The sequence below is a fragment of the Vigna umbellata genome, chromosome 9, assembly GCF_029865625.1.
Source record: "Vigna umbellata cultivar VRB3 chromosome 9, Vumbellata_1.0, whole genome shotgun sequence".
NCBI lineage: Eukaryota > Viridiplantae > Streptophyta > Magnoliopsida > Fabales > Fabaceae > Vigna > Vigna umbellata.
The window spans coordinates 49,406,693-49,423,287 of record NC_142173.1 but is presented as its reverse complement, the minus strand read 5'-3'; the positions used below and the strand labels follow the sequence as shown (position 1 = coordinate 49,423,287).

The 16,595-nt window shown below is 35.9% G+C and overlaps 1 protein-coding gene and 1 long non-coding RNA gene across 2 annotated transcripts in view; both read left to right on the top strand.

Annotated features, from left to right (window-relative positions):
- The first annotated feature begins 8,490 nt into the window (after positions 1-8,490).
- Positions 8,491-11,969, top strand: LOC148193760 (uncharacterized). The gene is made up of 4 exons (XR_015782031.1): positions 8,491-8,891; positions 9,815-9,869; positions 10,610-10,711; positions 11,733-11,969. It is a non-coding gene; the product is annotated as an uncharacterized LOC148193760 (long non-coding RNA).
- Positions 11,970-12,447: 478 nt separating this feature from the next.
- The window catches only part of LOC124821026 (putative disease resistance RPP13-like protein 1), a 4,838-nt gene continuing 690 nt past the window's right edge, over positions 12,448-16,595 (top strand). Inside the window, exon 1 of the mRNA XM_088099830.1 lies at positions 12,448-16,564. Coding sequence (XP_087955956.1) covers positions 12,804-16,544 — 3,741 coding nt within the window. The 5' untranslated portion in view covers positions 12,448-12,803 and the 3' untranslated portion in view covers positions 16,545-16,564. The remainder of the gene's footprint in view (positions 16,565-16,595) is intronic.

The following is a 16,595-nucleotide window of genomic DNA, read 5'->3' as shown; positions in this document are numbered from 1 at the left end:
CTGAAATAAACCTTTATTATTGGAAAGAAATTACATGATGAGCTTGATTTTAGTGTGACTTGTTGGAAGTCTCACATCGACTAGAGATAAGGCGAATTTAAAGTATATAAGTAGGCGCAAACCTTACCTTACAAGCCAGTTTTGTGGAGTTGAGTTAAGCTTAAAGTCCACTCCTTAACTTGGTATCTAGAGCTTTTTTTCTTACGGGACCTTAGAATGGATTCTGAAACAAGTTTTTCCCAAGCAACTCTTCAAATTTTCAATAGGGAAAACTATGATCTTTGGGCTATTAAAATGGAGGCTTACCTAGAAGCTTTAGATCTTTGGAAAGCAGTAGAAGAAGATTATGAAATCCTTCCGCTGCCTGACAATCCCACTGTGGCCCAGATGAAAAATCATAAGGAGAAGAAAACCCGAACAGAAAAAACAAACTCATGTCTTTATGTTGGCATCTCTACAACCATCTTTACTAGGATCATGACTCTCAAATCAGCAAAAGAAATTTGCGATTATCTGAAGAGAGAATATACTAGAGATGAAAAAATTCGAAGCATGCAAGTGCTTAACTTGATGAGAGAATTTCAACTTCAAAGGATGAAAGAGTCTGACACAATCAAGGAGTATTCAAATAAATTTTTGGGTATTGCCAACAAGATAAAATTATAAGGAAGTAATTTTGCAGATTCCAAAATTGTTGATAAAATTTTGGTGACCGTACCAGAAAGGTATGAAGCATCTTCTTTGGAAAATACAAAGGATATTTCTAAAATCACTCTTGTTGAAGTGATACATGTCTTCCAAGCCCAAGAGCAACATAGATTGATGAAGGAAGATTGTGCTACTGAAGGTGCTCGCTCTTCTAGCCAAAAGCCAACAAGCAAAAAACTATAAGAAGAATCATTCAGTCAACAATCAAAGCAGTGCAAATAATTACAACAAAGGAAAGGGTGAAAAGAAAAGTTACCCTCCTTGTCAACACTATGCCAAAATGGGTCTCCATTCATATGTTGGAGGAGCCCAGATGCCAAATGCATAAAGTGCATTCAAATGGGACATGAAGTTGTCATATGCATGAGCAAAAATCAATCACAAGAGCAAGAAGCTAAAGTTGTTGAATAGGAGGAGGAGGAAGATCAATTATTTGTGGCCACCTGTTTTGATAGAAGTAAAGAAAATGAAAGTTGGGTGATTGATAGTGGTTGCACAAACCATATGACCTATGACAAGGAGCTTTTTGAAAGATTTAAAGCCAACCAACATCACCAAAGTCAAAATAGGCAATTATGATTATATTTCAGTCAAAGGAAAGGGAAATGGTACAATAACAAGTTGCTCAGGTATAAAGTTAATTTTCGATGTCATTTTTGTACCAGAAATTCAACAAAACCTAATGAGTGTTGGCCGATTGATTGAAAGAGGCTTCAAAGTCGCTTTTGAAGACAATTTTTATTAGATTAAAGACGCACCCAGTCAAGAAATGTTCAAAATCAAAATGAAAGGAAAACGTTTTGCTCTAAATCCATTGGAGGAAGAGCAAGCTGCCTTTCCTGTCAAGGAGAACATCACAGAAGTTTGGCACAAGAGGTGTGGGCATTATCATCACCAAGGGTTGCTGAAAATGCAATCTAAGAAAATGGCAATTGATTTTCAAGAACTTGATGATCAAATACCAACATGCAAGACATTTCAATTTGGAAATCAAAAAAGAAATTCATTCCTAAAGTCAACATGGAGAGCCACTCACAAATTGCAGCTCATCCACACGGATGTTTCAGGCCCTCACAGAACGCCTTCCTTAAAAGGTAGTCTTTATTTTAATACCTTTATTGATGACTTCACCAGAATGAGTTGGATTTTTTTTCTTGAAGTTTAAATCAGAAGTAGCTCAAGTTTTTTGGAAGTTTAAGACAAGAGTTGAGAATGAAAGCAACTGTAAAATTCAGATTGTAAGATCTGATAATGAGAAGGAGTATACTTCAACAGAATTTGATAGGTTTTATGAAGATTCAGGCATAAAGCATCAGCTTACATCCCCTTACACACCTCGATAAAATGGAGTTAGTCAAAGGAGAAATAGATACATCATGGGGATGTCAAGATGCATGTTGCATGAGAAGAATTTGCCAAAAACGTTTTGGGCAGAGGCAGCAAATACAACTGTGTTTCTTCAAAATAGGCTTCCAACAAAGGCAATGAGAGAAATGACACTATTTAAGGCATGATATGGTTATAAACCATTCTAAAATTTCTTAAAGTATTTGGTTGTTTGTATTTCACTCATGTTCAACAGAGTAAGCGTGACAAGCTTGATAAGAGAGCTTCACCAGGCATTTTTATAGGCTACAGTTCGGTCAGTAAAGCCTATAAAATTTTCAAGCCACAAACTAGAAATATTATTGTCACCATGGATGTTTACTTCATGGAGAATGAAGAGTTGAACCTGGATGATGCAGAAAAGAAGGGTCAGAACATGGCAGAACTGAAACTCAAGTTTTCTAGTTCAAGCATTGAAGAAGAAGAAGATGACTGACAAAATCAAACAATGGATAATGCTTATGTGAGAGGAACAAGGTTGCTCTCAAATGTTTATGAAAGGTGCAATATTGCCTTATGTGAACCTGCTAACTATAAAAAAAACAAAAAAGGATCAAAGGTGGATAGATGAAATGGAGGAGGATTTGTCAATGATAGAGAAAAGCAAAACTTAGATCCTAGTGGATAGGCCTCATGACAGGAAGGTAATTGGAGTCAAGTGGGTGTTTAAAATGAAACTTAATGTTGATGGCTCAATCAACAAACACCAAGCTAGACTGGTGGTTAAAGGGATGCCCAAATCTTTGGTGTTGATTATTCTGACACTTTTGCTCATGTTGCTAGATTGGACACAATCAGGTTACTCCTTGCAATAGCTACACAAAAGAGCTGGAAAGTGTTTCAGTTGGATGTAAAATCAGCCTTCCTACAGGAAGAAATTTATGTTGAGCAGCCCTAAGGATTTCTGAAGGAAAGTGAGGGAGATAAAGTATATCTTCTCAAGAAAGCCCTTTATGGTCTAAAACAAGCTCCAAGAGCTTGGTATAACAAAATTAATGAATATTTGCTTAATTTTGAATTTGAGGAAAGTCTATCAGAAACAACCTTGTATGTCAAGCACAATGACACTGATTGTTTCATTGTATGTTGATGACCTACTAGTTACAGGAAACAATATAGAGCATATTCAAAACTTCAAACAGGAGATGATGAAGGTGTTTGAAATGACAGATCTTGGAGTTATGTCCTACTTCCTTGGCATGGAGATCAAGCAAGGGCAAGGTACAATTTTCATATGTGAGAAAAAGTATGCAAAGGAAATACTAAAGAAATTTCAACTGGAAGAATGCAAGGCAATAAGCACTCCAATGAATCAAAAGCAGAAGCTGCACAAAGAAGTTGGTGCTAACAAAGTTGATGAAGGATATTTCAAAAGCTTTATTGGTTGCTTAATGTACCTCACGACAACAAGGCCTGATACTTTAAATGTTGGAAGTATTCTGTCTCGATTCATGCATTGTGCAAGTGAATTGCATCTCAAGGCTGCCAAAAGAGTGATTCGGTATGTGAAGGGTACAAGTGATTTTGGTGTTAAAATCACATGGAGCAAAGAATTTAAGTTGGCAGGTTTCTCTGATAGTGACTGTGGAGGTTTTATGGATTATATGAAAAGTACTTCAGGCTATTGTTTTACTCTTGGATCAACTATTTTCTCTTGGAGCTCAAAGAAGCAAGAAATTGTGGCTCAATCCATTGTAGAAGCTGAGTTTATTGCAACTACAGCTACAGTCAATCAAGCTTTATGGTTAAGAAAGATTTTAATGGATTTAAGTCTGGAGCAAAAAGAAAGTACCAAGATTTTTGTTCACAACTGTTATCGCTATTTCCCATATAATGTATTTCATGGGAAAACTAAGAATTTCAACATCAAGTTGTTTTTTTTAAGAGAAGTGCAGAAAAATGAATTTGTGACTTTGATTTATTTCAAGTCTGAAAACCACTTTTAGATAGCAAGTTCGAGCTTCTAAGGAAAAAAGTTGGTGTTTGCAGCTCCTAAAGCAAGGAGAGTATTAAAAATTGCTTCAGCACTGAAATATGTCCACCTTTTAATTTTTTTTTATTTTTTTATATTTTTTTTCATAGTTTTAAGGAATCAGTTTAGGTTTGTTATTTTTTATTCCTGCATTTTATTTAATGGTTTAATTCTAGGAACACATTGTTAATGGGTAGTTATTTTTAAATTTTATAAATTGTAATATTTCCTGATTCAATAAAATAAGTTTTCATTGTTCTCCTTCCATATATTCCTTCAAATTTTCCCTTTCCTTTCTGTTCATTTTTGTTCCTGGTTAAAATTCTGTTTTTTTATAAACACCAACAATTGATATCAAAGCTATGGTTAGAGCCTATCCTAATGATATTTGTTGTTTGTTGGACATATTGTTCCACCCATTATCGGGCCACTATTAGACCATCCAATAATGTCCAGTCCCACGCTCGATATGCATATACCTCGGCGTGAGGGGGTGTGTTGGAAGTCCCACGTCGGCTAGAGATAAGACTAATTTAAAGTATATAAGTGGATGCAAACCTCACCTTACAAGCTAATTTTATAGGACTGAGATGGGTACAGTTGGAGGAAGTATGCAGAGAAACAAGTGAAAGGAAGTCACAATCCACGCAGTTATTACAAGTTCAATTATCCAAATTGTCCAACAAAGAAGAAAGTTGCAAGGTCTTTGGAGGAACGTGTTACTGAAATAGTATACAGGGGAAGTCACAATCATCCTAAGCCACATAATAGAAAAAATGGCTCTCAATTAATGGATCAAACTTTTTCATCCTGCACCATCTCAAAGGAAACCCAAACCCAAGGTATTTCCATTTTTGAGATTGTACTAGAAAATTTAACTGGCATACAATGTTATTGGAAACATTTTTAAATTGTCAATCAATCATAAATTATCCATGTACAAATTTGAAGTAATTATCATAAAGGCCAACAAACATATCATATCTGATGATCAATCATACTCTCTGGGGCATTTCAATCAAACCCTTCATAGAATTGATCTTCCTTTATGAAAACTATAATATTTGTGTTTAAATGATTATTCTGCCAAGTGAATTTGAAGTAGAACTGAAGAAAACAAACAACACCCTTTTCCTGTATGCCTTTTTTAGTGTCGCAATTTCATTATTACCACCCCATAAGGCCATGACTTACTCAAAACATTCTTTCTGCAGGAGTTACTACAAATGCGTTGCCCCAGGTTGTCCAGTGAGAAAACAAGTTGAGAGAGTTGCAAATGACATGAATGTTGTGCTAACAACCTATGAAGGAAAACATAACCATGATATTCCTTTAGGACGAGGAAATGCAAGCTATTATAGAGCTTCTCTAAACAACAACACCAGCAATGTAACAGCACCTGCCCCAATATTATTCTAACTCAGCAAGCTTCATCAATTCATTCCCTGACACAAAGCTCTCCGCATCTACAAGTCAAGAAGCTGTTCTAATGGACACGTTGCTCAGCCCTGGAAGCCTAGGATTTTCGTCTAATGATTCATTCCTTCAGTCTCTTTTTTCAAAGAACTTCTAAATTTGGAAGTGGAACACTTGAACCTTACACGTGATAATATTGCTGATATAGTGTTTGTGTATAGCATATAGGAATAGAATAAGAAAATCACGGGAATCTACTAATTTAGTGTACTGAGATTAGAGACTGGAACTGCAGTAAAGCTTGACAAAAGTTAAGCCTTATTTAACTTTCAATTTAGTAATAGGAGACACAGAAAACTTGTTGACTTTCAATTCCATTATTCTTTTGTTCACTACATTCATTTACTTTCTAAAGTTTATGCTAGTCTTGGCAATTTCTACTCTGGTATGCAAATGTCTACTGCTATTACGTCCCAGTAATTTTTGTGGTTCTATAACTTTTCGATCAAAGTTATGTTTTTGTTCAAATTACGAAGAATTCAGCTGCTTCTGATCTATTCAGGAATAGGCTATTGGAGTCTAAGGATGAAGAAAATTTGAGAAAGAACAATAAATTGAAAACTATCAACATCATCACCACACTGTATACTGGGACAAAAGCAATTTGTATTACAATCTCATATTATTACAACATTTGCAAAGACTTAAAAAGAAAGAGAGAATATAAACATAAAAAACATTAGGAGCAAATCTATACAAGAAAACTCACTGCTTTAACCTTAAAGCAATATATTTATTCATCTTTTTCCATTTAGGTTTCTCATTTCTATTCAACGTAGAATTTACCCTTACACTTGAATTACTAACCTTTGCAACACTTGAATTACGAACCATACCATTGCAACAAACGCAAAGACTTTAAAAGGAAAGCGGATTCTAAATTTTATACTCAATAGAAAGTTTTTTACTTATATTCAGTGATAGAAGAAAATTTTAACTATTAAGGGTACTTATGTATAAGTTTTTGTTGACAGTTTGTATCCTAAAATAATAGCTGATAGTGATAGACATCAGAAGGCAAAATAGGAGAAGGCAATGGCTGCAGTGTAAATATGCTGTCAGCAGTTTTCCTCATTCTATTTGTTATTGGAATAGCTGAAGATGTTGATGACAAGAAGAGATATGCTACAACCTGAAACCAAAAAGTTTTCTAACATTTCATAATGAAGCAAAATACCACTGAGAAACTTATTTTTAATTGCAAAACAAAATCATAGTATTATTATAGGTTTAATACCTCTTTTGGTCTCTTGAAAGGGGGCAAATGTTCAATTGCGTCCTATGCTTTTTTCGAAGTTCAATGTGTTCGCGACTTATGAAAAAAATGTGCAATTAAGTCCTTTTTGGTAACGGCGTTAATTTTTTAACGGGCCAGCTAACAGGGTGGACTGAAGTTTGCAACGTGTCTGGGGAAGGTTAATATATGGCAACCCTAATTCCCAAACCCTAGCTTCCTTGTGCCGCCAGCATCATTGGCAACCGTAGGCCGCCGTCAGCTACCCTCCCATCTTGCCGCAACCTCACCTCACGTTTCAGGCTCCCTAAAGCTGTGATTTAGAAACCATGGTTGAGCGATCAGAATTACAATTTGGATCTCGAATCTCTGTCTAGATTTCTTTTCTTGCAGGTGCTCGTGCTTTGCGAAGGTGGAGAAACCATGGTGTGCAGGTTGTGATCTGGAGGTGCAGCGTGATGGTTCTACCGTGCGAAGAAGATGATGAACATTGGCCATGGTGGGTTTCTATCGTAGGGGGAGATGGCGCGATTTAGGTCTGGTGGAGGCGTTGATGGCTAGCTCAAGGTTGGGCGAAACTCATGAGCAGATGAATTGAAGAGTTGTGGCGGTGATTTAGGTTTCGAAAGATTTTTGGAATTGGGGATTTCTCCGTTTGGGTTTCTACAGGTGTGTGCGAGAGATTGCAATGGTCATGGTGGATGGCGGTCCTTGCAGCTCTACGGCGACCTGAAAAGTGTCTCATGGTGGAGATGGAAGTCGAGGAAGATGCTAAAGATGATGATGGAGGACTTGCGACTTTGGCGTTCACGTTCTGTATTGGTGAGGGTGGTGGTTACCGGCACGGCGACGCTGGTGTTGGGTGATGGCGAGGTTCCGGCAAGACGGCAGGGTGACTGACGGCGGCCTACGGTTGCCCATGGTGCTGGCGGCACAAGGAAGCTAGGGTTGTGGAATTAGGGTTGCCACGCAGTCAGAGAAACTGTACACGTCATTAACTTTTGTCTAGAGTGACAGCTGCACCGATTAAAGCTTTTACCAAAAAGAACTTAATTGCACATTTTTTTTATAAGTCGAAAACACATTGAACTTCAAAAAAAAGTAGGACGCAATTGAACATTTGCCCCTTCGAGGAAAAAAAAAATAGTAAACCTATTATTATATTAGAAGCATATGAAGTTATCATTGGTTGGTCGAAGAAAAATAAGTTTAGAATTTTATTCCTTCCCAAAAGGATAAGGCCAAATAGAAGTATCAAGTTTTCAATCCACACTTTTAATCATTACTTGCAAGTCTAAATCATACTTGTTAGGTTAAACTTCAGTCTGCCACAGTCAAATAAGACAAAAAGCTTAATGAATAAATTGAAAACTTTCATTTTTTGTTATGATCAGTGTTGTGAAACTGCTCACTGCACCTTCATTTTTTTTTTGAAATAATTGTCCGGCGGTTTTTAATGAGTCGCCTGTAATCCTTAAATATCTATCCAACCTTCCCTGCCCGCACCTTCGCTCTCGGAATTCCTCACATCTGCGTAGGTCACTTCATTTTCATTTCGTTCATTAATTCGTTTTTTTTCGTTCATTTTCGCTCTACCCGTGAACTTATGATTACTCTCGGAATTGAAACGGTAGAAAAGCACGTTTTAGGGTTCTGATTAGTCTTGCATTTTCTAAAAATATTAATGTATGAGAAGGTATGAGGAGATGAGGCGAGGCAAGGCAAGGCAAAGGGGTGAGAATGATGAATCTCTTGAGTTCTGTTCCAACACAAACAGCGAGGGAGCCTTTTGGAACCATGTTTGCACTGTTGGAAGCAGAGGAAGATGTTCCTCACAGATCTTGTTACACTTCAGAAATTTTGTGTAAATTTAGTATTATGCGTATCGCCACACTATCTATTTTATTCGTATTCTTAATTAATTTCCATTATGCAGGCTGTGACATTGCATGAGCGATGCAAAGTTTTCAAGGGTGAAAGCACTGATTCATCTCAATTGCTATTTTCCTCGCAAGCAACCAAGACAAAAAGAAAAGTGACTTTAGAGTGATCATTTGTGTTATTAAAAGCTCTTGTACAGTTTATATCGGAGAGTCTCCTAATATTGTAGCTAAGGTATGGTTACTAAATTAGTACATCTCTTTATGTGTTAGTAATTTTATTTTCTTATAAGTAGTAAAATTTAAATATTTTACATTAAAGAAATAAATTTAAGCTTAACTCAATTTCATTAAATAGAAGTTCAGCAAATTGAGATTTATTTTTTATTCATTGAATGCTTACCATAGGTATCTTTGGTCCTATTCCAGTTCTAGACATTCAAAAGGTCGTTTAGAAATTTACAAGAAACAAGTGTTTTTACTTAGAAAAGGAATTTTTATCCGTTAATCTTAATTTAATTGTATACAATCTGTTGCATAAAGCTAAGCAACGGAGTGGGCGAGGAAAGGCTTGAAACGCATTAATCCTTAAGAAACTGTTGCATAGTAGATTACTTACCATCTCACCAAGTCGTGTATAAATTTGGGTTATGCTGATGTTATAAGTTGGACTGCAGGGATTAATTAAGCACCAGTACACAGTTAGACACAAGAATTTTTGTTGCTTCTGTTGTAAAGAGTCCAAACATCCACTTACTGCAATTTGTCAAGGTTGAATGGAGTTTTTTTTTGGTCTGGCTTGCCAGTATCACCAAACGTGATTCTTCCAACACCATCAGATCCAAAACACATAGAAAAGGAATTTGAGATGAGCCCTTCTTTGGCTAGGATGCTATGAATGGATCTATTATCCATTCCAAGTCCAAATAGGCCATTTGGAGTTCCCCCATTTAAAAAAATGCACCAGTTTGAAATAGTAGTTGTTCTGATTTGAGTAGCTTTTACGTTGTTTAGTTATTCCTTTTCAAAAGAGTCTATATGATTTTATATATACTTTTAATTGAATGTGTTTCAGTTTAATTTTCTATCAATTTTCCCCTCACAAACTCTTGTAGTCTGGGCCTTAATTTATTATTATTTAAACCTGTCTTCAAGCAGATAAAGTGAGGATATAAACAAGCAGAGAATTATACGTCAGGACTGCTTTCCCGAGGTGAGGATTTTCATTTCTCATATTTGTCTACCATTTTGTCTCCATATTATAATAATTAAATATAACTGTCTCTATGTTGAGTAGACAGTTAAATAGTAAATATTGAAAGGATTTTAAAAAAAATATGCTGATTTGAGTATTTCACTCACAAGCTCCTGATGTTCAATACTCGTTTCTAGTTTTGAATCTGGAACATGAGTCTTCAACCACCCAAAAACTTCATATTACTCTACTTTCCTTCCATTCTTTTCCCAACACGATCTATTTATGCATCAATAGCTTTTATATTATGTTTTTAGTCAGTTGTTAGATATGCTTAGTCAACAATATTATTTAAAGATCTTGTTTACTGTCAAAATTCACAGTCACAATTTTCCCCTTGTGCATTTTAGTTAATAATTATATACATTTTTTGGATTTGTTACAGATATTGTAATAATTACATTACACCTAAGACTTTTGGACGGTGAATCAAAGAGTTTTACTTTGACGATCCAAGTAAAAAATTATTAGCTTTAGTTTTCATTTCTTTCATATAATATATATATATATATATATATATATATATATATATATATATATATATATATATATATATATATATATATATATATATATATATATATATATATTTGACTAATGTCTACTCAGAAACAAAATTAGTTTACTTTTAAGTAGATGCACTACTTATACTTGAGTTTTTTATTTTTTATTATATTTATGATAGTCCATTTTCATAGGAAAGAGAGTGTGGGCACAAAGTTAGCAGAGGAAAAGTCTGGATAGCTACACATAAGAAGACCAATGGAGCTTTTGTCAGTGATGAGGCAAGAGAAATTGGAGTAAGTTTTATTCCTGTCATAGATGAATAAATAGTTTAGTATGAAGTCCTCTTTATTCTGATATGTGAATCTTATTGTCTGGTTGTGCTAGTGTATTACATGTTGCGCCCTGTTTTACATGCATAAATTTCTTGGTGTATGTTACCTTGAATAAGTTGTATTAGATATTTGTGTGTTCATTGAGATTATGTTGGAGTAATGTTGGCCGGTAAGAATTTTACCTTGTGTGTTTGCTCGTTGATTGTATTCTGCTTCCTCTAACTGCATGTAATAGAAATAGTAGATTTCTGGAATGTGCATGAGATTGAATGGTCACTCATTATAATTCAAAAGTATATGAGATAAGTTTTGGTAGGAAGTTGTTGTTGTTTGTGATTTGATAGGTTAATATTCTGGAAATTTTTTGTAGAAGCATGTTAATATGTGAAAGAATAAATATGGTAGTGAATGGAAGATAATAATTTGATTGTTATGAATTGTAATTGAAAGGAAGGTTTTAGTGGACTAAATTGTCTGGAAGTAAAATTGGTTTAGAAAGTAATTGTATATTAAACTAGTGTTTGCCAACAAATAGAATCAGGATTGAGTGACGTGAATTAAGATGAATATCGTGGCTAGTATTAAAAGATAGCTCTGGTTAAGACTGTTTTAATTGTTTGGAAGAATTGAGTTATTCTTTGGTATTTATAATGCATAAACTATTGAGTATGGTGGCTGGAAATGTGAAAAGAATTTGTGAGCACTTCAACTGAACAGGATTGAAAGCTCAGTTCTGATTTGATGCACATTTGATGCACATGTAAATGCACGTTTACATGTGCATTTACATTTAAAAGAAGTAAATCTAGTTGCATATTTTGCGTAATAACAATTCTGATTTGATGCACATGTAAATGCATTTACCGGATAATATGGATACTAAAATGAAATTGTTTGTGCATTGATAATTGTATATCTACTGATAGTGAAATTGCCTCCCAACTTGCTACATTTCAACATCATCTGTTATGTTATATTGTAGGTATTTGATCAAGGAATTGTGTTGATGGATGTAACGAAGAAGAACAATCTTAGACATCTTTGTCTTTAATTTTTACTATTGAATATCGATGTTTTCAATTTTTATAATATTGAACATCTTTGTCTTTAATTTTTAGTATTGAACATTGTTGTTTTTAATTTTTTATAGTATTGAACATCTTTGTCTTTAATAATGTATGTTGATTTATTTTATATAATAATATTTAATTTTAGATTATATTATTTGATGGTATGTATTGATATTAAAACCAGATTTATCATAATTCATTTTCAACAATAAAAAAAAATGATCTGATGCATTCCGGGCGGTTTTGGATAAAACCTTTGGAAATAGGGGCATTTATTTTGAACGCAGTTACTTCTAACGGTTTGGTAGAACTCCGATTAGTTTCAGCGGTTTCCTAAAAAAACCTCTAAAAATAGAGGCAGATCAACAAAATCTCGGTTAGTCTCTCGGTAACTTTGTGACGTTGTTTTTTTTAGTAATTTTACAATCACGGGAAACATATTTTTCATAAGTTAAAAGTCAGATAATGCTGAAAATAATCCCTGAAGAAAATATATATTTTTGTAGTGACTATATATGTAAAAAAAATTAAATATTCAACTGACTAAATTCTATAATTATATTTCCTGTATACTTGTAGGAAAGCAAATAAGAAAAAAGCTGGGAAAAATCAATTTAGATTAGAAATACTTTTGCAAAATGAAAACCTGTGTCATTTAACATGTCTTGATTCTCAACAGTTGAATTTTAAATTAATATATCTACGGTGAATTTTCAAGAGGCATCCGACCATGAACCTTATCTTTGAAAACGACAAACCAGTAGACTTTTCAACTAAGCATCTTCAATTTCAACCGTTAAATCTTTTAATGTATATATCCAACGGTTTATTGTGCTTGTAGGCACGGACGAAGCGTAGAAAGTTGAAATGAAGAGAGTCAAGTGAAGTCTCCTCCCATCAGTTCAACTCATTTCTTACGACCAATTCCTTTCCTTTGCATTTTTGTTTGCTACTCTGATCATCACTTGTTTTGTGTTGAGATCATGGCATTAGCTGTGGTAGGTGGTGCGCTCCTTTCTGCTTTCTTTGACGTTCTTTTCGACAGGCTGGCCTCCCCTGAGGTTCTCAACTTCATCCGAGGAAAAAAGCCTGACAAGTTGCTTCAAAAGGTGAAAACACAGCTCATAGTTGTTAGAGTTGTGCTTGCTGATGCTGAGAAGAGACAAATCACAGACTCCAATGTCAAAGAGTGGCTCGATCTTCTCAGAGATGTTGTCTATGAGGTTGATGACTTACTTGATGAAGTTTCTACTAAAGCTGCTACTCAAAAGGAGGTAAGCAATTCATTTTCTCGCCTTTTCAAAACGAAGAAGATTGTTAGTATTAGTAAGTTGGAAGACATTGTTGAAAGATTAGATGACATTTTAAAACAAAAAGATAGTCTTGATTTGAAGGAGATTCCAGTGGAGAGCTTCCAGCCATGGAAAGCTCAGCCAACATCTTTGGAAGATGGATATGCTATGTATGGTAGAGAGAAAGATAAGGAGGCCATAATGAAGATGGTGTTAGAGGATAGCACCAATGGTGAAACAGTGTCTGTGATCCCTATTGTAGGCATGGCTGGGGTTGGAAAAACCACTTTGGCAAGATCTGTGTTCAACGATGGCAAATTGCAGCAGGATATATTTGATTTAAAGGTATGGGTTTGTGTTTCTGATATATTTGATATTGTGAGGGCCACAAGAACCATGATGGAGGAAATTACCCGAAAGCCTTGCAAATTGAGTGATCTAAATGCTCTTCAACTTGAGTTGATGGACAAACTGAAAGGTAAAAGATTATTGATTGTGTTGGATGATGTTTGGATCGAGGATTGTGACAATTGGAGTAGTCTTACAAAACCATTTCTAAGCGGGAATAAGGGCAGTAAAGTTCTGATCACAACCCGCAATGAAAATGTAGCGGCTGCAGTGCCTTTTCATACGGTTGAAGTATATAATCTAAACAAATTGTCAAACGAAGATTGTTGGTTGGTGTTTGCAAACCATGCATTTCCTCTCTTAGAAGCCAGTGAGACTAGAGGAACTCTAGAAAAGATTGGAAAGGAGATTGTTAAAAAGTGCAACGGGTTGCCGTTAGCCGCACAGTCACTTGGAGGAATGTTGAGAAGAAAGCATACTATTAGGGATTGGAATAATGTACTTCAAAGTGACATTTGGGAACTTCCTGAAAATCAGTGTAAAATTATTCCAGCACTCAGAATCAGTTATAATTATCTCCCTCCACATTTAAAACGGTGTTTCGTTTATTGCTCATTGTACCCCAAAGATTTTAAATTTGGAAAAGATGAACTGATCCAGCTGTGGATGGCTGAAGATCTTGTAAAAGCAGCGAAAAAAGGAAAGACTTTAGAAGAAGTTGGCCAAGAGTATTTTGATGATTTGGTTTCGAGATGCTTTTTTCAATCCTCAAGTCGGAGTGGGGGTGCTTACTTTGTAATGCACGACCTCATTCATGATCTAGCAACATTTCTTGGTGGGGACTTCTATTTCAGAACAGATGAACTTGGGAAAGAAACCAATATAGACAGAAAGACTCGGCATTTGTCATTAACAAGATTCAGTGATCCAGTCTCGGATATTGAAGCTTTTGACACAGTAAAATTTCCTAGAACTTTCTTGCTAATCGATTATAAAGATTCCCCATTCAACAACGATAAGGCACCGAGTATTATAGTGTCAAGGCTTAAGTACTTGAGAGTTTTATCGCTTTGGAACTTCCGAAGTCAACTTGCTCTGCCTGATTCCGTTGGTGAATTGATACATTTGCGTTATCTAAATCTCTCTCAAACAAGTATAGAAACTCTGCCGGAGTCACTGTGTAATTTGTGCAATCTACAAACTTTGAAGTTGTATGATTGCTCACGGCTGACTAAGTTGCCTAGTGCCATGCAAAATCTTGTAAACTTGCGTCATCTTGAAATTCTTGGTACTCGCATAACAGAGATGCCTAAAAGAATGGGGAAACTAAATCAATTACGCACCTTGGATTGTTATGTTGTGGGCAAGCATACAGAGAATAGCATCAAAGAACTGGGAGGACTTCCAAATCTCCATGGTTGGTTTTATATTCAGAAATTAGAGAATGTTACCAAAGGCGAAGAAGCATTAGAGGCCAGGATAATGGATAAGAATCATATTAGCAATCTATCCTTGGCATGGTCTATAGCTAACGACAATAGCATCGACTTCCAAGTTGAGTTAGATGTACTCAGCAAGTTAGAACCTCACCAAGATCTGGAAGGGTTGTCCATATACGGTTATAAAGGAACCAGATTTCCGGAATGGGTGGGGAATTTTTCCTACCTCTACATGACAAGTATAGGTTTAAATAATTGTAACAACTGTTGCATGCTTCCTTCACTTGGGCAACTACCGTCTCTCAGGAACCTTCGTATTTCAAACATGAACTCGGTGAAGACTATTGATGCAGGCTTTTATAAGAAGGATGATTGTTCATCTGTGACGCCCTTTCCATCCCTTGAATCTCTACTCATTTATAATATGCCTTGTTGGGAGGTGTGGAATTCTTTTGATTCAGAAGCTTTTCCTGTGCTCAAGAATCTGTATATAGAAAAGTGCCCCAAACTAAACGGAGATCTGCCAAATCACCTTCCTGCTCTGCAAACACTCTGTATTAGAAATTGCGAGCTTCTTGTCTCTTCTGTCCCAGGGCCTCTCACCCTTCGGACAGTAGAGATACGTAAATGCAAGAAAGTAGCGTTTCGTGAGTTTCCTCTTTTGATGGAAAATATAGAAGTGGAAGGAGGCCCAATGGTGGAGTCCATGATGGAGGCCATATCTAACATCCAACCTACTTGCCTTCAATCTTTGGAATTACAAAATTGTTCGTCAGACATATGTTTTAGAGATGGTCTTCCTGCGTCTTTGAAAACTCTTGCTATCAGAGATATAAACAAACTGAAATTCCCGTTGCAACACAAACACGAATTACTGGAATCACTTTCAATAATTAATAGTTGTGATTCGCTCACGTCCCTTCCATTGGCTATCTTCCCAAATCTCACTAGTCTTCAAATCACAAACTGTGAAAATATGGAATCACTTTTGGTCTCAGGGTCAGAGATTTCGAAGAGACTGAACACTTTTACGATTGAGCACTGTCCCAACTTTGTATCATTCCCGGGAGAAGGATTGTGTATGCCCAATTTGACTCGTCTCAGTGTTTATGATTGTGACAAGTTGAAGTCGTTGCCCGATCGGATGGGAACTCTTGTCCCAAAGATGGAATATCTTGAAATATCCAACTGTCAACAAATTGAGTCATTCCCTGGAGGAGGTATGCCACCTAACTTGAGAAATGTTGTTATCAGCAATTGTGAGAAACTATTGAGGGGCCTAGGATGGAAATCGATGGCCATGGTTACCACTCTCTGTGTGTGGGGTCCATGTGATGGCATCAAATCCTTTCCAAAGGAGAGTTTGCTGCCTCCCTCCCTTGTGTCTCTGGATCTAATTGATTTGTCTAGTCTGGAAACGTTGGATTGCAAGGGCCTTCTCCATCTCACATCACTCCAACAATTAAACATTGAAAGCTGTCAAAAGCTGGAGAATATTGCGGGAGAAAAACTGCCTCTCTCTCTAATAAAATTAATGATATATGAATGTCCCTTGCTGAAACAACGATGCCACAAAACGGACCGCCAAATTTGGCCTAAAATCTGCCATATCCGTGGGATAAACATTGAAGGTAGATGGATTTAACGAGAATGGATAATGAGAAGGTAATTCTCCTTCTTTCCTTACATCATCAAC